Here is a 20,110-nt window from a genome sequence, read left to right as displayed (position 1 = left end):
TTTTTGGACTATTTACATCTAATGACTATCAAATTTGCTATGATTTTCCTTTTTTAACGTAGTTTTCGGTAAATACTGCTAGTAAGATTTTATATTTTTTACATATGTTTTGAGTTGTTTTAATTTTTATTTATATGCCACTTAGATTGGAAGTCTTGAAATGGTTTTGGTTTTATTTTCAATTTTTTTTTTCTCGGTATTGTGCGATTTTCATACATCTTGACAATGTGGAGACAAATGCATTTCAGTATTTTTTAAATTGTTAAAATCTAGTTTCCTAGATCAAATCTATATAGTGGAAATTATCTGATGTCATAAATTATATTTTAATTCCTGTAAATATTTTTAAAAAGCAGATGATGGCTTCCTTTTTGAACTGAACACATTTCCGAGATCGTTTACATTATTAAACTGTAGAAACTGCTCCTCATATACTGTAAAAAAAAGAAGTACATATTCATTGTTTTGCCTCCAAAAAATAAAATCCATAATGAACAACATTCAACTTTGTGATTCATGTGTACTGCATTACTATATTATTTATGCCAAATAAATGCTGCAGTAAACCGCAATAATACCGTCCACAGAATTCAACGCTATTCTTGGAGCAAGTGCTGAATAGCAGCTTGAGAAAGAGGATTTTGAAAAACCCAGCAGCATTAGGTCCGTCACTTTTTTTTCCACTTGTTCCAAATGACATTCCACATTGCATAAACAGAATAGTTCAGCCGGAAACCCTGATTGGTTGCCGCATTGAAATGGCAGCCAATGGCAAATGGCATTCTGTGTTGTATCCATGGAGAGTGCATACATTTTTAGATGGTGAAGCTAATTGTGGCGGTTCCTTTCACTGAGGGTATGTAGCAGAACATGCTGAATGAGAGCACTGTTACCGCAGCCATTCGGAGAGCTGGTGGCAATTTGCCGCTCTGCTGGTTTGTGATTCAGATGTCAGAATAATCATTCCCTACGGCACTGTGTGTGTGTGAGAGAGGGATGCACATCTATCTGAGTAGGTGTGTGTATTTGCTGTCACGTCAGAGCTTATTTTGGCTTTTGCAGTGGTTGCAGATTTTCTCGACTCCACCTCTTTGCTGTAAGAGTGAGGTAAATGTAGCAGAAGACGTGACATCATAGCCATTGACGTGCAGTGACTGCGTCTGTGACATGACGTAAATGCTAGCATTGAGCCCGCCTCTTTTTGCTGTCCTGCCAATCGGCTCTCTTCCTTCTGAGTCGATAAGGCCAACGCCCCCTAGGTGTTATCCAATGCTTTTGTAAGACTGTTACGTATGTCCCAGTGGGACAGATAGCACTAGCATACACACACGTGCAACCACGCGCACTGCATCCTAGGGGCAGAAATCTTATTTTGCACAGCAACACGGTTACAAAAGCTTTAAAAAAATGACAATGTTAAGCTCAGAAATTCCTCATTTGATATTTATTTCTACATATACATATTGAAAACACGTAATGTGGACTTTCCAACTGTATTCACACTATACTCTCATGTATATTTATTTAGTATGTAAGAATGCTCTATTCTGTACATTTTCAGACAGTCACTACAGTATAACTTTACAAAACCTGATGTCACCACCGAGATAGTCGGTTACTTACACTAAAAGGTTTTCTTTACCTATAAACTCGTGACTAGTGTAAATTGTAACAGGACATCCTGTGGAGAGAAATAATAAAAGCAGTCCGTTGTCATACATTCTCATGATCTGTTTGTATGCAGTTTGACGTCTAGAAGATGACACAGGTCTTGGACTGAGATGTGGGCTGGACTGCGTTTCCTGTGAGGAAAGAGAATTTGGTTATGGAAAAGAATAAATGACATGTCAATTGTTTGTAAAATGCATCCTTAATCGAACAGTTCATAAATTAAAAAACAATCTTTATTTATTGTTTAGAAAGTTCTTCACAAAAATTGTTCCAAAACCATAGGAGTTTTTTTTTTTTTTTTTTTTGTGAAATACAAAAGGTGAAATTTTGAAAAATGTTCATGCTCCTCTTTTTAGTAGGCAAAAGGACAAAAAAGCTAATAATGAAAAAAAGGTGCCACAAAAGTAGTCCATATGAAGTCATACAATAACTTTGTGCAAGTTTAATATGTGCATATGTTATCCAAAAAATTTAGCAATTTTGCTGAAAATGTACTCACCCTCAAGCCATCCAAGATGTAGATGACAGATGATGGGCATTAAATAATGAAGTATGAAACTGTTAACAGTCCTTCAGAAAAAGTGTGTGCAGATCTTTTGATGGATATTAGAAATTAATACGAAATATGAATCATGAAGCAAATTTAAAATGCTAAAGATATCCAACAATGAAAGCAAAAAAACAAAATAGCATATTTACTGTAAGTGCTCAGTGCTTTATTTAAAATGATTAATGAGGAAGCATATATGGTAAGCAACATTTAAATGGTTATTTTGCTCAAATTAATTTATGCATTTTTACTTTTTTTTATTAAATTATGCATTTTGCATTCACATATTAAGCATATCTCCTCGGTTTGTTATGCATTTCACTTTATACTTTTGCAAAACATAACACATTCAGTTTTATATTTAAATAAAATATTAATACTAATGTAGGAAATGCCAAATAGCAATTATGTTGAATTTTCATTTTGCAAAAATTGTTACGCATATCACAATGGGAAGTGTGAATTCAAATAAAGAAACGTTACTGTTTTCTTTTCTCTTTTTTCTCTCTCTTTTTCTGTGGCCAGACTGTTTTCTCAGAGCCCCTTATAACACTAGACATTTGTTTTTCTTTTTTGCGTTCCCTTCCTCTCCAGATGGCACACACGAGTAGGATCTTTCTTAACATCACAGATTCTCTATATGGAGGCCCCACTGCTACCACTGCTAAAACTACCTGTGGGGCCCAAAGAGGCGACACAAGCATATGCAAGTTGTGCATACTCAAGTAAGACAGTAAGGTGTCGAGATCACGGTATGTGTTTTTGATTGCACCCTGAGAGGCTGTTTGTTTTGGATGCATTGACTGTGGGATGGGTACGGCAGTGACTGAGCTCTGTTGACATACAGGTCAATTGAGAGCATGTGGAAATTTCACACTGGTAGGAATAACACTGGTAAGAAGACTGCATTAACATACATTAACAAACCTTTCACTATTTGACTAATTAATTTGTGCAAACAGAATGTGTCAAATGTACATTGTCTTTGAATGAGAGTCCACACAGCTGATAAAAGCAGTCGATCATTTAACATCTTGTGAAGTGAAAAGCTGCGTGTTTGTAAGAAACAAATGCATAATAAAGGCATTTTAACTTTAAACTTTTGTTTCTGGCCAAAATAATCCATAGTAACGCTTCCTCCAGTGAAAAAGTCAATTTCCTGTTGTTCTCTCACATCAAAATACTCTGACATATTTGTTTATACTGTTTTTGTTTGTAAATGGTGCTTGATCTGTGCATATTTCTCTCCTGATTTAGAAGAAACAACTTTTTCACTGGATAAAACAATACCATGGATAGAAGACTCATATTTTAGCCAGAAGCAGCAGTTCAACAAACACGCAGCTTTTCACTTCACAAGACATTAACTGATGAACTGGAGTGGTGTGGATTACTGTGATGTTTTTATCAGCTGTTTGGACTCTCATTCTGACGGCACCCATTCACTGCAGAGGATCCATTGGTGAGCAAGTGATGCGATGCTACATTTCTCCAAATCTGTTCTGATGAAGAAAAACTTGTATGGCTGTTATTTCCTGTATTGTGTTATTTCCTGAGAATCTTGTCCTCCTCAGTAGACATGGACTTTTATGATTCTATTGTTTCATTATGCGGCCACTTTATGTAAAAGAGCAGCATAAACATTCTTCAAAACATCATTTGTGTTCCACATTTTAGGGTGAACTATTTCTTTATGAGACAGCGAGACACCATTTGAGTCACTATCTACCTTGTTTGCCAGCTGAGGCTGCAGCGTTTACTTCCTCTTTAGCTTTTTTGGCCTCCTCCAGCTTGGCTACCTTGGCCTCATGAATTTCCTTCAGAGCGTTCCACTCCTTCCTGTTGTTCAGCAGACGCTCTAGCATGGGCGTGATCTCTACGTGGAAGCGAGAGAACTCCTGCAAGAAGGATGAGGCGTGAGTAAAGAGGGAGTATCGTAGGCGAGTAAATAAGAATCTTCTAGGACACACTAGATGTTGTAATATTGCATTTTAATTTAAAATATTTATGATATGGATAGTTAGTCCATAGTATGACTGGAGGTTTTTGTTCTTCGTCATTCATTTCTGGATGATAGCATTTGATGGCTTATTAAGTGCATAATTATTCAAATTATTACATTTAATGATTAAGTTAAATTAGAATATCAAGACACTACAGGGCTGTTTCCAATCAAATATAATCAGTATCTTTAGATACTGCAGAGGTGGCACAGATGTTACATCTGAAGTGGCATTTAGATATATTTACAAAGAGTATTTAATGCAGCTCAGAGGTGGCATGAATGCATTTACACTGCGATCACAACTGCATAAACAATACTATGAGATGAATGTTTTAAAAATAACATTTTGGTTATTAAAATATGAAATGATTTAAAAGATAAAATTATACTTTAAATATGAAACTAAAACCACCAGTAGGTGGCAGAGCAAATCCCTGTCTTAATGATTGAATCTCTGAATCGCTTATTCGATTCACTCTGAATCTAAGCAAGAGACTGTCTGCTGTTCTGCTCTGGCTTTGCTTGAAACTATTTTCATTGACATTCGAACTGTATTCTATTAGGCAGTGAAACAATGCACTCTCAAGACGTGTTTTTGTTTGATTTGGAGCAATATGCATTTTCTACAACTTTGCACAACAACATTACATTCTTAACTAACATTCAGAAAATCAAGTTTTGACATTTGTGAATGATTTGAATTGGTATAAAATAGAATCCTGTGTGAATCAGTTTCCCACCCAGCCCTACTTGTGTGACTCTTCTTCACATCAAATTCTCTAATTCCAGCAGGCCTGCATTCTGACGTTCACAGTCAATAAAACTCAAGTATACAGACATCTGATCAAGACCAGCATTGTGCATTTATGCTGATGATTATGTATCTGCTTCCTGATGGACTCTCGTCTGGATCCTGTGAACATTTAGAGGTGTAGATCAATGAAGTCCCATATGTCGTTTTGTTTACTAATCGAAATGGAGGACCTCACCTTGTAAACGAAAGAACAGACGAAATCAATAAAACCACACTGCAGTTTGGGAAGTTCTTCAGCTTTGTTCCGGTCCATCATGGGCTGGAAAAGAAACAGCATGTACTTAATTCAGTATCAAAATGAAACCCCACAACCTACCGATTGCCAGGGCTGCGTAGATTACTTACAAATTGTAGTCCGATTACAAATTACATGATAAAAGTTGTAGTCACTAATGTAATCTAGATTACTAATTTTAAGTAATGTATTCTGACTACTTTTAGATTACTTTTGACCTAACATGTCTATAGATTTGAGTGGGATTATTGATAAAAAGCAAAAAGAAGTAAAATTATATTCCATTCTTTGTTATCAACATCATGAAATCCATCAAACATTACATTACTCCAGGGTTTAAAAACGGATAGTTCCGGTCCTTGATTCTGATTGGCTGAGCCGCGTTCGAAGCTGTTGTAAATTACTCTACAAACATACACCTTTGTTTACTTCTGTGTGTTGCTCGGAAACCACTTTGTAGGAACCACAACTGTTTCTGAGGAACTACATTGTTTGGTGGAAGAATACGGTTTTTATATCATTACACTTTATTTGCTCTGTTTTATTCTGTGAAACCTTACTACGTATATGGAATAACCGTTTTATAAAAGCAATAAGCCCCGTGAAGCCGTGGTTTACAGTGAATTTATAACAGCTAAGAGGGGTTTATGGGGTTTTCTAACAACGCCCCTTAGCTGTTATAAATTCACTGTAAACCACGGCTTCACAGGGCTTATTGCTTTATCATTAACTGCCATTGTGTGAATAACTTGAAATCATGTAATCCATAAAAAGTAACTGTAATCTGATTATGAGCATTTTATTGGAATCTGATTTCGCAATCCAGATTACATGTAATGATTGTATAATTACCAAAGAACATATAACGATTCCGTTTACATCACCTTCATAAATTGAATAAAAACAGAAAAAAGCAAAAACACAATTCAACGCATTCTTTATTCATCATTTTGTAGATGTAAAGTTTAAAAAATCGTTGAATTTTAAGGAAAAAAAGTAAAATCGCCATATTGTTCTGAGCAAAGTGACTTGAACACACCTGACGTCGTTATTACGACTTGTCAACTCATAAGTACGAACGTCCCAGGAAGACTTGAACGCAGCATTAGTTACTACTCAGCACTTCAGTGGTGGGCAAGAGCCATGACCTAATGTAGAAATTTCGAAGACACTTTTCAAAAGTTGACATTACATTCCTGCATTTCCAATCACAGCTAGGGAAAATGGCGAGTTTGGGATCGGTCTGTTTGACTGGGCCATTGTGGCCGCTCTTTCTGATTCACTGCACCGCATAATAGGCAGTACATCACGACATGACCCATGGGAACTTTTCATTCTTATTCCCTTTCTCTCAGCCCCCCTCCCAACACCCTTCATTCCAGGCACTTTCTCACGATAGGCTGCTGCTCCAGCACTGTCCTCTCCAGGTCACCCTGCTCCCAGAATTCAGCAGCAACGGAGAGCGCCACCTAGAGGACATAGTCAGTAAGAAACTTAGATTAATGCTCTTTATAGATGCATTTGGAGAGATGTGAATATGGATTTTGTGTGTAACTAGATTTCAAATGAATTAACTGTGCATCAGAGACCATTAATGACTTAGAAATCGCTACATAACAATTCCCACTGAGCCAGACCTGGCACATTTGCAACTATAAAATTTGGCTCTATCATTGTTCTTGGATCTACTTCCGTAAATATAATAACAACATTACCAAAAAAAAAAAAACATCTAAAAGAAGAATGTTTATTTAAAAAAAATGCATGGCATCCGGCAGAATATAATCTCACGCATGTGAGATGATCACATTGCCGTCTACTGTGAAACGCATTTAATAATGAGTGTTAAACAATGAATGTAAACAACCCATCCATGGATACATTATCATATGAATGGGGTTTCAGACTCATTATGCCAGCGATTTCATTTTTCTATGCAGTCACACCCTTGGCTGCCCTACATGTTTGAATACATTGTTGTAGTATCAGGCCTTGCGTGTGACACTGCATTATGCATTAGGAATATCTAACCTTGCTCTGAATCTCCCATGGCTTGGCAATGGCTGACAAATCACAGGCAGTCATCATCATAGCCCTGCAGTGAGAAAAACCAAAACACCATGCTGTGAATTCATATTTATGAACCCTGAAAGGCACCAAATTCAAGCTGCTGCATTTTACCTTTTGCAAGGATATAATGCAGGTTATTGAGCAAACAGCCATTATAGGTGACATTAGTTTTTTAACAGGCCATTTTCTCACAGCACTTACATGACAATCTCTTTCCGAGTTGTTTCGTACATCATGTATTTGGTCCAACTGTCCCAGCTCTCGTAGGTCTTGGACTGATCCACGATCTTTTGAAACATGGCCCTTTTCCTGTGGAGGCACATCATTATTAATTTCATGTTAATCACGCTTATGCAGCTCTGACTGCAAGACTAAAGCCAAGTACATCCCACATGGCTGAAAAATAAAATTCTCACTTGAAATACAAGGCCAAGTCTGTTGCGATGATAGCTATGTCCATCAAATGGATGACGGTTTCGTGCTGTCTTCGGTTGAGATTCTGGTAGATATTTAAGGCCTGGGAAAACAATTTATTTCAGTGAGGAAACTGCTGGCTGTGAGTGAGGAGGCAGTTATTTATGGGTTTATCAACTAGATGCACATTCTCAATGGTCTGTAGAGTTCAAAATTGTAATGATGAAAGACACCCAGAAATGTAATGTAATTAATTTTCAGCATTACCTCATCTCTAAGCAGAGTTTTTCCAAACTCCAGATGGTGCCTCTCGAGAATGGAGGAACCATGCAGCTTTGCCAGTGGATTCCCAGACCTGGCAAAGTCATCACAGAAATGGAATCTTAAAACCTAGAAGGTCACAGACTTTCGATAAAAATGAATGCAAATAGGCATAATGCAATGTGATATGCCAGTTTGCATACGTTTAACATGATCCAAATGTAAATGTTGGCTCCTTAGATCTTTGATTGAACTGTATTTTGAATGCAAATAGAAATGTATCTTTGACCACTGAATTACATGATTATTGTACAGTAGGGCATGATAATTTATTAAAATATTTTTTTTTCCAAAATGTCTAGGCTGCTTTTTTTGCATACTGTGAAAATGCAATTTTGCTTGGTTAATTAAAAAGAAAATGCATATTAGGTCTGGATTTGAACCCCTGTCTGTTTGCATGCTAAACAAAAATAGTGCCACAAAACTTGTCTTACATCCATATAAAGATTACATTTAAATGCATTGATTTAGCAGACGTTCATTTAGCAGAATGTGTTTTTTTTAGTCACGTTATCCTGCATAGGAATCCATGTGACCCAGTGGTGCCCTCTCAAAAAATTGGTGCATGATACCCCTGGTAGTGGATGTTGGGTGATATAAAATTTGAGAATGCCTCCACACTTTATTTCTGAATACTGTAATGCATACACATTTTTCTTTGGTAAGAGTAGTGACACATTGACTTTAATGAGTGCATACTTCATCTGGTAGAGGTTGTTAGTGCCACGGTGGTCAATATCATGACAGAGCCCAGCGGTCACCATCGCCATCGTCTCCAGGTCAGTGAAGTAGCGCTTCAGGTCACCTGTCTGAGACACATTAGAACAGGTTTAATAGGCTTCAAGGTGGAGGTTCTCTTGTAGAGCAAGAGGCTGACTAGTGAGGGCTCATTAGGCTCAGTGAAGCATGGGAGTAGTGCTGAGGAAGGCTCATTAGCAGCCTGGCCTGCGTTTCTTCCAGCCCTCCAACACTCCATCCTTCCTGATGTACAGCCAGCTCGCTGTGATTACACATGACTTAACCAGGAGCAGGTTTACACTCGGCTAAATAATTAGATGGGGCCGTCTGCCATGTGAGAGAATATGTGTTGGAAATGGGCCGTATCATTAAACATATTCCCTAAAAAAGGCCCACGATTCTTGCACCCATCAAACAGAGGGGGCAAGGCTCTGTTGCAAGGCTAACATGGCTGGTTGTTCATTTTTCTTGTTTGCAGGGTGAGAACAGTCAATGTATTCATAGCTAGGGCTTCACTGAGCAAGATGAGATCTTGTATCTGAAGGCAGGGCAGATTCGGAGAGGGGTTGAGATGAGATTTTTAGGTCCCCTTAACAGGGTGTAGAATTGTAATATTTGAAATGTCATTTTGTGAGGGTTTTCTCTTACCATGAGCAGTGTAAACATGGTCTGGCCCACGTTGAAGCCATGCCTCCAGTTGTGGTAGGTGATCTTCCTGTAACCTTTACTGACTGAGTACACAAAGCGCACCAGGGTCTAGAGAGAAATCAATTTCAGCTAAGTCTTACAAGGCACTGCAGATATTGTATTTACATTGTATGTACAATGTGCAATAAAATGTGACCCTGGACCACAAAACCAGTCATAAGGGTAAATTTTTTGAAATTGAGATTTATATATCATCTGGAAGCTAAATATAAATACGCTTTCCATTGATGTATGGTTTGTTAGGATAGAACAGTATTTGGCAGAGATACAACTATTTGAAAATCTGGAATCTGAGGGTGCAAAAAAATCTAAATACTGAGAAAATCGCCTTTAAAGTTGTCCAAATGAAGTTCTTAGCAATGCATATTACTAATCAAAAATTAAGTTTTGATATATTTACGGTAGGAAATGTACAAAATATCTTCATGAAACATGATCATTACTTAATATCCTAATGATTTCTGGCATAAAAGAAAAATCGATAATTTTGACCCATACAAATTTTTTTTTTTTTGGCTATTGCTACAAATATACCCCAGCGACTTAAGACTGGTTTTGCGGTCCAGGGTCACAAATATTTTAAAAAGAGTGCATTGAAACAGTATATTTTTTAGACGACTGGTAGAAGCAATAGTGGTGCTTGGTAGGGTGAATGTACATAAATCATTGATGATAACTTTAAAAATTAAACTTGGGTGCATATCCCGACTTGCTCTGTTTGTGTTGTAGACATGAATTGGATCTCATTTTGAAAATGATAAAATTATTAAAAAAATCATTGAAGGAGGGGCTCAGGCCATCTAGAGACCAGGCCCAGATTCACGTAAATCTTAATGTCACTGAAGTAACACCAGTCAGCGATAGTATAAACAGAGTATACATTATATTGACCAGGTCTTCCTGGAAGAAGAGATTGTGAAGTCTCAATGGGATTGTCCTGGCTAAATAAAAATAAAATAAGCAACTTTTTCCACATACATAGAGTACAGTCACGTAAAAGGATATATAGTATATAGCTAATCTCAACTACCTGATTTGTTTAATTTCATTGCAAAATGTAACTATATTGTTGTCCAGCTGTTTATATAAAATTACATATCTAAGTATGTCCAACTATATCTGCATACATACAGTACACTTGCATAGGGCGATATATACTATATAGCATTTCTTAACTGCTTGATTTCTTGTATCGTCTTCGTCACAAAATATAAACTGTATTTTCACCCAGCTCTGAATGTGACGATAAGGCATGAAGATATTGGCCTGGTTTCACAGACAGGGCTTAGACTAAGCCAGTATTAGGCCATAGTTCAATTAGGACATTTAAGTAATTTTTATAAACGTGCCTTAGAAAAAAACATTACTGGTGTGCATTTTGAGACAAAATAAAGGCACTGATATATTTTAAGATCAGTCAGAGCAAGTTTCTTTCAGTTGAAACAGCTCAGATTTAGATTTTAGTCTGGGATTAGGTTTAAGCCTTGTCTGTGAAACCGGGGGATTAAGATATGAATTAAACTCAAGCTTTTTTTTTTTTTGCAAAGCTGCATTGAAACAAAGCGTATTGTGAAAACAGCTATAAATTTGACTTGACTTGTCAATTTACCGTAAAACAGGTTGGAGGTTATCAATTATTACCAAGTATTATCAGTATTACAATGATTTTTAAGATCATTCTTTTCAGGTATTCAAATTCTTCTTAGGTTTTGTTTTAGAACAATCCTGAAAGAAAATTGTAAGAAATGTTTATTTGAAAATATTCTTAACTTTAAGTTAAGAAAATGAATCTGTGAATCGGACCCCATGAACATTAATGTGGCCTATTTTGTCTTATAGAGTAAGCAAACAATGTCCCAAATAAGCATCCACCCAGAACAACCCTAACCTCTTAAATTTCCTATAGAAAATATAAAAAATCTAGTTAGATATATGGTCAAAATATAGCAAAAGGATGTGAGCTGCCATTATCACTCACCTCACGTGGAATATGGAACTTGTCTACCACACCCAGTTCATAGTACATCTTGATGCCACACTTCACCAGGTCCAACTCACTGAACTCAAAGTCACAGAAGTGAAACTCTAAGATCTCGGATTCCTCGGAGTCTGGCAGCGTGCCGTACTGTAGACAGCGACAGCACAGCTGAACATGCACATCTAGAAAACAACTAGACTCCAAACCATATGATTTTTTTTGTGCATTTTACCAGAATATCCTCCAGCTCGTCCTCGTCACATTCGTCAGGTTCTTTCCCATACACCTCACGTGTGTTCTGAACAAAAAACATCAATTTTACAAGGCTGATATTCTAAGACTCTTCTTCTATGTTCATACAACCCATTTTAATAAGACAATCAATCATATATGACAACACTACTTCTCCACATATACTTCATACCGTACAAATACGATATCCTGCTATAACCAGCTTTACCAATGTAATGTAATTTATTTTAATTAGTGCACACTAGGGACTAAGCCCTGTCAAGTTGGAGAAACCCACCAAGACATTCTGAATCTCATCCTTCCTGCACTTGACGTGGTACATGACCATGTCCTGAAAGATGTCCTTGCGATTTTCCAGCTTGTTCATCTTGTCATACGTGTCTGTATTCAGCACTGACCAGCCCAGGAACTGAGTGAGCGACTGAAATAGATACAGATTCGGGTTTAGAATTACATTTACATTCAGGATGAGATTCAGGTTCAGATTCACTTCCGGTTTCAGATTCACACTGAGATATAAGTCTGAATCTGACTAATATAACCAAACAACAAGACAATTAAAACACTCTGCTAGTCAAATCGGATGGAAATGAATGGGAAAACTACAAAAAAAAGCATCACATCTCCACAGAGAACATGATTGAACTCAACTGAAAGGCTCTGTGGACTGTAGCGCTAAGATAAAACGGAGACTTAAGTACAAAGTACTTTTTGGAGACTTTAGAGATTTGGCTTAGCAGTTTAGTTGAATCCAACCAACCCAGCATAATAGATTGAGAACACGGCAAACTTTCAAGAAGCAAAACACGCTATGAAATGTTCTCAGTGATGAAATGTTCACAAATACATAATGCAGAGTCTGCTGATCTATCCATTACTATATATTTAGCTATGACACACTACTGGTCTATACTGTGGCCTCAAATACCTCCATTAGTGTTTCGTCCATGTCATCAAAAGGCTTTCCATCTTTCCTGTTATAGAATGTGGCCACGCCAACGATTTCCTCTTTCTTGTTTACGATGGGCAAAGAGAGTACATTCTTTATTGTCCATCCAGATTCATCCAGAGGCACTTTCTGGCAGGATAAAAACAAACTTCAATCAAAATACATGAAGTTTTGTAAATATACAAAAAGCTGAGGTATACAGCTTTCCTTTTTGGAACACTGTTAATTTAATTTAATTGATTATTAAAGGTGGGCTCACTTGAAATTCAAAGAACTCATCTTCAGCGGCGTTCATGATGTTACAGATCTGTAAGACAGAGTGAAGAGAAAGCAGCAGTCACTCTCACTGAGAAGGGGCATTGCTTGCTGATTAATTACGGTTCACAAAATTACAATTCTCCATCATTTCAGTGTGGGAGCACATTCTATTCCCCCTTGCTGTGCACATGACAGGAGCATTATACACCATAATAGCTTCCAACTACTGTGGCGTCAGGAGAGGAGAATGGAGGTCTAGACTCTCACCAGGCCGTTCTCTGCAACGTAGGTGGGAAGCCCACTTACTAATGCCCAGTGGTCAGCTGGAGGGTTACTGTAACGACAATGCATATGCGTCTGACCAGAACAATCCAGCACTTTTCTTTAATAAATCCCATTTTTATTTTCTAGGTGGTACATTTTAAAAACACAGTCTCTTATGCAAATCAAGGCTGTATTAATTACAGTAAAAACAGTAATACTGTTAAATAATATTACAATTTAAAATAACTGATTTCTATTTGAATATATTTTAAATGCAGTTTATTCCTGTGGTGCAAAACTAAATTTTCAGCATCATTACTCCAGTCTCCAGTGTCACATGATCTCATTCGAATATGCTGATTTGATGCTTAAGAAACATTTATTATTATTACTACGATTGTTATAGTTAATCAGAGTTGTGCTGCTTAATATTTTGTGGAAACAGTGATATGTGTTTTTTTTCCCCAGGATGCTTTGATGAACAGAAAGTTCATAAGAACAGCATTTATTTGAAATATAAATATTTTGTGACATTATAAATGTCTTTACTGTCACTATTGATCAATTAAATGCATTCTTGCTGAATAGAAGCATTCAAAAAAATTCTGAATGGTAGTGCCTCTATGCTAGGAATATGAAAATTTGTACTTTAAAATTAATTATTGCTCAGGCCTGGCTCAACAGGAGGGCTTAGATGAGCCCATCCATGAGTTTGACACACCCTTGCAAACACCCAGAACTGTCTGGCCCACCTTAGCATGGAGCCAGACATGCTTGATTTCTTGCTTGACATGCTTGATTTCTTATTTCTTGATACAGTATGTTTATAAGGTACAATAATTACAATGCATGTAATGTAGAACGATGCATGATAATGCATGTGGCAATACTGGGCTTAATTAAATGCCAAGTGGAAGCTCAAATTTAACAGGCAATATAAAATGCATTAACTTACGGAATGACTTTGATGTCCTCCTTTCCATGCAATATGTAATCAATCACTTTGTAGAAAATCACTTCCTGAAGCAGAATTAATACCGTAAGTCAAACATGTGACAGCATGTAAGAATTCATTCAGGGCAGTTTTGTGTTTCTCTGACATGATTAACCAAACACATATTTCCTATTTATTCGGCGTATCACTCACTCTGCCATCAGGGGTCTTTGGTCCACTGTAAGGGGGCACCTCTCCCATCAGTATGGGCCAAAGATCAAAGAACTCCTACAGAGAAATGAATAAAAATACAGACAATTTACAAATAGTTTGAGCTACAAATCCAGCTGCATATTTCATGCAATGAATAAATAACCAGTCACTTTAGTTTTGGTCATGTCGAGGAGGCCCACAGAGTAGCGGTCGCAGTTGAGGAAGGCTCGGACTGTATAGAGGGCCTTGTGGAACTGTCGTTCAATGTCAGTCAGCTCCTCAAACACTTTGCTGGCAGACCAGAGCAACACCTGCAATGCAGATGTGAAGAAAAATGACAAGATCATGGAGCGGGTCAATGTCTTAAATCTCAATCTCACAGAAATCCCACCTGTCCTCTTCTGGTTTCACAGTTGTGCAGGTAGCTCAGGTGAAAAACTCGCAGCACAAGATTGGCGAAGTTGAGATATTTCTTCAGCGTCTACAAGACAGAGAGTTCGATTTAATCCAACAGAGCGTTTCATCTGTTCTGTAGAAGTCGGTTTAATCGGAATGCTTTAATATTCAGTGAAACTGCACTTGTTACATTCACTGGGGATTTGAGATTAAAAGTATGTTTGGGGAGCACAATGCATATAATTAATCTTTCTGGTATTGTTTACATTTCAAATTGGTATCCTCACCGAGACTCCGACTTATTGTTGAGTATAAACCCAAAGCATACTCGCTATCACAGAGAATGATACAAGTGAATGCTACCTCTTCATCCTGAGCAGTGAAATGAGGAGCGCCAATCTTGTTGACCGCCATCATGACGGCCACCATGTCCTTGCCATTCATGATGGGAGTCGCGAGCACGTTCTTGGTCTCGTACTCCGTGAGGGTGTCCACAAACTCACTGAAGTGGCTGTCCTGGAGAGTGAAGCACATTTGAATTTACTGTAACATGGTAAAACATCACTGATACACACAATTAAATAGCTTAATTTAGCTTTAAAAAAAAAAAAAGGTTTGCTTATGTTGGGCTGCGTTGAAAGTCCTTTACCTAATTTGGTGTTCCTAGTTTATGCACCTCAGTTTTTGAAGGGAAAAAAAGCATTATTTGTGGATAATTTTGGCAATATGTAGGTGGCATTAGCTAAGATCATTGAGGATCAATCAGTTCCATAAAGAAATACAAACCGTGCTAAATGAAATAAAAAAAGTTGCTAAAAAGATTGAATCCAATATTTGGTAATAATAGAGCATGAAAAAATAAAATAAAAGCAATTTTTGATTGGGAACAACACAAGTGTGTCAAGGTGGGGAAGCTGTTATACCCTGTGTGAACAAAGATTTTAGTCAAATGCAATAAAATTAACTAGCAACTTTGGGGGAAAAGAAAATTCTCTCCAGGTCAAAATGACCAGAGCACAAAATTATTTTTTTGCTGAGTTATAATACCTAGTAAAACACCATTAACACGTTATACAATAATTTATATGCATTAACATTAACTACTTTACAGTGTCCTTGTTAAATGTCATATGCACTTCCTGTAGTAATAGCAGCAAGTTATGCACAATTATATGCAACTAGCCACAAACCAAACCCTAATCCTAATGTTATTAATATTACAGTACTGAAATATATAATCACACAGTAACAAGGACATCTTAAAATAAAGTGTAACCCAATATTCAACAATCTTTGTTCATGTTAAATACCATTGCTAGTCCATGTTAACTGGTGTAGTTAACTAATGATAATATTAAATGTTTTTAATTAAACATTTGACAACACTTTATTTTAGGCTCCTTCATGCACATTCTATATATTTACTATAATAATAATAATAACAACAGTAAATTATGCATAATTATATGCAACTAACCCTAAACCAAACCTGTTGATTATTAATACTGTAACCAAATATAGTTTTTTTTTTTCTCTGTGTCAATATCAGACATACATTTCTGGATAATATTTCAATAACTGATATTATTGAATTTCTCTCATTTCAGGTGCCTCTGAAACATTATAAATTCTTCATATTCTGTTGCACATCAACACTAGAAAGGGAGCGTAAAATGTAAACAGTGATATTCTGCTGACTTGTGGGACACGGCGTTAGACACTGACCTTTAGATGTAATCCAGGATCGCTCTAATTCAACTCAGATTAAAGACTTTAACCGAACACACTGCGGGGGAGCGATGACCTGCGCTAATGCAGCACTAGTCTTGCATATTAACAACAGAGCTCCAGTGCCGTGCACAGACAATGAGAGGAGATCTCACTCTCAGAATGGTCAAAATTGCTCACTTGTTTTGTTTAGGAAGCGGGCAACACTCGCAAATACAAACAGTATATTTGTGGATGTTTGTGGTCAGTCATCAGTCTGTCAGACATCTGAAACTGAGATGGCAAGCTGTCGCCACCTCCAGGGTTCCAAACAGACCCGCTTGGTATTTCGGTCACATAACGCAAAGAGTGAAAAATCCCATTTAAAAAAAAAAAAAGTGATTATGACTACAGAGAAAAGCATATTGCTGTCTGAGAAGCAGTGAAGCACACTGTGTGCCAAAAAAAAAGAGACTGTTTCTTTGAAAAATGGTTAGTAATTTCTAATCAAAGAGGGTGGGGGGATTTCACGGTCATACATATCTGTCTGTGCAACATCTCCTGCACATTTCTCAAGTTTATCAGCAATAGGCAGTAATAATTAGCATAAAATCCCATTTTAGCGCGCAGGGAAAAAAAGGAACAAAAGCTGTCACTGAGGCAGTATCCTTTCAAAAGGTACTAATATGTACTATTTAGGTTTTAATATGTACACTGGAGCTACTAATATGTACCTTAAAGGTACTAATATGCATCTTTTAGGGGTAAATAAGGTACAAAGTCGTGCTTTTTGAAAAGGTGTCGCCCTAATGACAGCTTTTGTACCTTTTTTCTGAGAGTGTGTATGTTTATGTAATAATTTCTTTGCTTTTCATGCCAGAAAACCGTTTGATTTGAACTGTTGGTTATAATATAATTCATAAAAACAGAGAAGACAACTCTTGTGCTTATAAAAATGATATTCTGAATCGTCACGTGTCTTTTTGGACTGATTATAATGACTTTGAATCATCAAATACGAGTAGCGTCGCACTGCTCTCTACAGGTCATATTGTGAATTGCACTTCATTTTCATGACAGGACTGGATAGCTGAACTATCTGTTCCTCATCATACAGCTGTCGGTTTTTTACCGTAAATTTTACGGAATTTTTTTTACAGTGTAGTTCTCCTACCTGTCTGACATCAGGTACATTGACGGTCTTCTTGGCGGTGGCCACATGGCCCACAATGCCTGTGTCCAGCGGGTACACGATCTCACTGTCCGGTGGCACCAGACACTCCTCCAGTGTGGCATCTTTATGGACGTTGAAGATTCGTGTGGCCAGTTCAGCAATGCCGTTCCTCTGGCGGTACATGAAGAGGCTCATGCGGTCGGCCCGCATAATGAAAGTGAGATGCCGCATGAGGTTGAACACGGCCCTCTCCATCTGCAGGTTTTCCTGCATGTCCCGCACCATATCGAAAATGATCTCGCACTCTTCAATAGAGCTCAAGTCGTGGTAAGAGCTGATGTCCACTTCTGTTTTCTTGGTGGTCGCTAGAAGGTCGGAGATGACCTTCGCCCGGAACCTGGAGTCATAGTACTGCTTGGCAAAAGTTGGATTACTGTCCAAAAACTTCTCAGCCACATCCTTGTCCACTGCAGCCATTTTTTTTTAGCTGTCAGTGAAGTGTAACACTTGAAAGGGTTTTCTATATAGGGTTAGAGTTGCCCAAAGCTTCTGTGTTGTCCTATGCACCTGGGCAGCAGGACGGTGAGAAACACTTGGGATTACTGGAGATTGTTTTAAAGAGGCGTCTGTGTGTTCTTATAATCCTGTGTCCAATAGTAATTAGGATTATGACATTCACCTGACAGCAGTCACAGTATGCATAAACACGTGTTGACACAGTTAGTACATCTGGAAAATTAAGAACTTTACTTTAAACATTGAGGTTGCTGCTTGTCTGAATTGTCACTAATTAAGTGTTGCAAACCTAAATTCCTGTCTTTCCGTATTATGTACGTGAAAAGCAAATACATAAAGCACCTTTCAAAAGATTGTGGTTGGTATGATTTTGAAAGAAACTAATACTTTTATTCAGCAAGCATACATTAAATTGATCAAAAGTGACTGTAAACACTTTTGTAATGTTACAAAAAATATATATTTCATATGAATGCTGTTTTTTACATTCTATTCATCAAAAAATAATCGGATAATAATCAGAAATGTTTCTTTAGTCGCAAATCAGCATATTAGAATGATTTCTGAAGGATCATGTGACACTGAAGACTGGAGTAATGATGCTGAAAATTCAGCTTTGATCACAGGAATAAATTATATTTTAAAACATATTAAAATAGAAAACTATTATTTTAAATTGTAATATTTCACAATATTACAGTTTTACATTTCAAAAACATTTGTATGTGCGTGTTTGTGTAGTAAGTATATGATGACAATTGTTTCACTCTACCATTTAGTAATGGCAAACTTTATTTACATAAATACATTTACAGTGCTATTAAGAACGCATTATTTATAAAATTCCGTGTACACTGAAAATAGCATTTAAAACACATCTCAAGATCAACTTAATAAAGGCACTTAATATATTTGTTTGAAAAACTGTACAAATTAAATGTCTGTTTTATGTAACTTATATGTATTTCAAAAAAGGCAAATCTTGACAGCGCTCACTTTGAAAGAGTGCAAGCTTATTCAGTTCAGTGTTTTCATTCTGACGTCAAAAAAGCAGATAGAATTAATAAACGTTGGCCCTGAAAGAGAATGGAAAAAAATGCTGAGTGTAAATATCTAGTATTTTAAAAAGGCCTAATACCTTGAGAATTATGTTGCAAAATTTGCTTCTGTAAATTTCCACTTCCATATATTTAGTCTATTCCATGTTCATGTCTTTTCATAACGTGCATGTCTCTTTATAACTATGGGATAAATATGCTGAAAAACAGAAAATACAGAAGCAGATACCTTGAAAAAACCGAGATGGTCATGAGCCCCAGAAGCAGCTCAAAGCTGTAGAAGCAGAGCAGCACAGCATTGAGCACAAACTCCAGCCGTAACACAAAGGTCTGCAGCAGCAGGTAGTAGACGCTCAGCACTGCACAGGGCACCAGAACAGCAACACTCACAAACAGAGCCAGAGAGCGCTGACACAGGTTCCCCTTCCAGCCTGAACGTCAGAATTCACAGGCCATTATTTGCTACATGCATCAACGCACTTTCACCAGTACAAAGTGTGCACAACAAACAGGGTAATCAATCTTTATCATCCATCTGTTATGATGACATTCATCCACTCATTGCATTAGCAGGGTTGAGAGGCTCAGAACTGAACAGAGAAAGTCTTAAATTACAATTCAGTTCCTGCAATTTTAACTGGATTTAAACTGATGCCACAAACAGGATGTAGAATTGTAAGGCATTCAGATTCAAATTAAATGAGTAAAATAAGTAGTTTTTATGTATTCCCATTTTCATATGAATTACTCATCAACATGATATTGATACTTTTCATTATTTTTTAAAGGGGTCATATAATGCAATTTCAGGTTTTCCTTTCTCTTTGGAGTGTTACAAGCTCTTGGTGCATAAAGAAGATCTGTAAAGTTGCAAAGACTAAAGTC

At 37.1% G+C, this 20,110-nt stretch overlaps 2 protein-coding genes across 2 annotated transcripts in view; both read right to left on the bottom strand.

Moving 5' to 3' along the window:
* Window positions 1-1,737: 1,737 nt before the first annotated feature.
* LOC107662021 (rod cGMP-specific 3',5'-cyclic phosphodiesterase subunit alpha-like) lies at window positions 1,738-18,275 on the bottom strand. Its single transcript, XM_016451874.1, has 22 exons — window positions 17,652-18,275; window positions 15,134-15,286; window positions 14,766-14,855; window positions 14,545-14,685; window positions 14,375-14,449; window positions 14,183-14,247; window positions 13,231-13,297; window positions 12,965-13,012; window positions 12,685-12,834; window positions 12,034-12,177; window positions 11,737-11,802; window positions 11,505-11,651; window positions 9,467-9,574; window positions 8,780-8,889; window positions 8,027-8,114; window positions 7,762-7,862; window positions 7,547-7,654; window positions 7,307-7,370; window positions 6,670-6,744; window positions 5,216-5,299; window positions 3,951-4,119; window positions 1,738-1,802 (listed from the first exon to the last, which is right to left on the bottom strand). The coding sequence occupies exons 1-22, from the start codon at window positions 18,126-18,128 to the stop codon at window positions 1,753-1,755; spliced, it is 2,580 nt and encodes an 859-aa protein (XP_016307360.1). The 5' UTR covers window positions 18,129-18,275; the 3' UTR covers window positions 1,738-1,752.
* Window positions 18,276-19,227: 952 nt separating this feature from the next.
* Window positions 19,228-20,110, bottom strand: part of LOC107662032 (transmembrane protein 216-like) — a 2,447-nt gene continuing 1,564 nt past the window's right edge. Inside the window, exons 3-4 of the mRNA XM_016451889.1 lie at window positions 19,455-19,656; window positions 19,228-19,243 (exon numbers count right to left, since the gene is read on the bottom strand). Coding sequence (XP_016307375.1) covers window positions 19,228-19,243; window positions 19,455-19,656 — 218 coding nt within the window. The remainder of the gene's footprint in view (window positions 19,244-19,454; window positions 19,657-20,110) is intronic.

The sequence above is a fragment of the Sinocyclocheilus anshuiensis genome, unplaced genomic scaffold (genome assembly GCF_001515605.1).
Source record: "Sinocyclocheilus anshuiensis isolate Anshui unplaced genomic scaffold, SAMN03320099.WGS_v1.1 scaffold535, whole genome shotgun sequence".
In the NCBI taxonomy this organism is placed as follows: Eukaryota; Metazoa; Chordata; class Actinopteri; order Cypriniformes; family Cyprinidae; genus Sinocyclocheilus; species Sinocyclocheilus anshuiensis.
The sequence above is the reverse complement of the archived record's forward strand: the minus strand, read 5'-3'. Positions and strand labels throughout refer to the sequence as shown.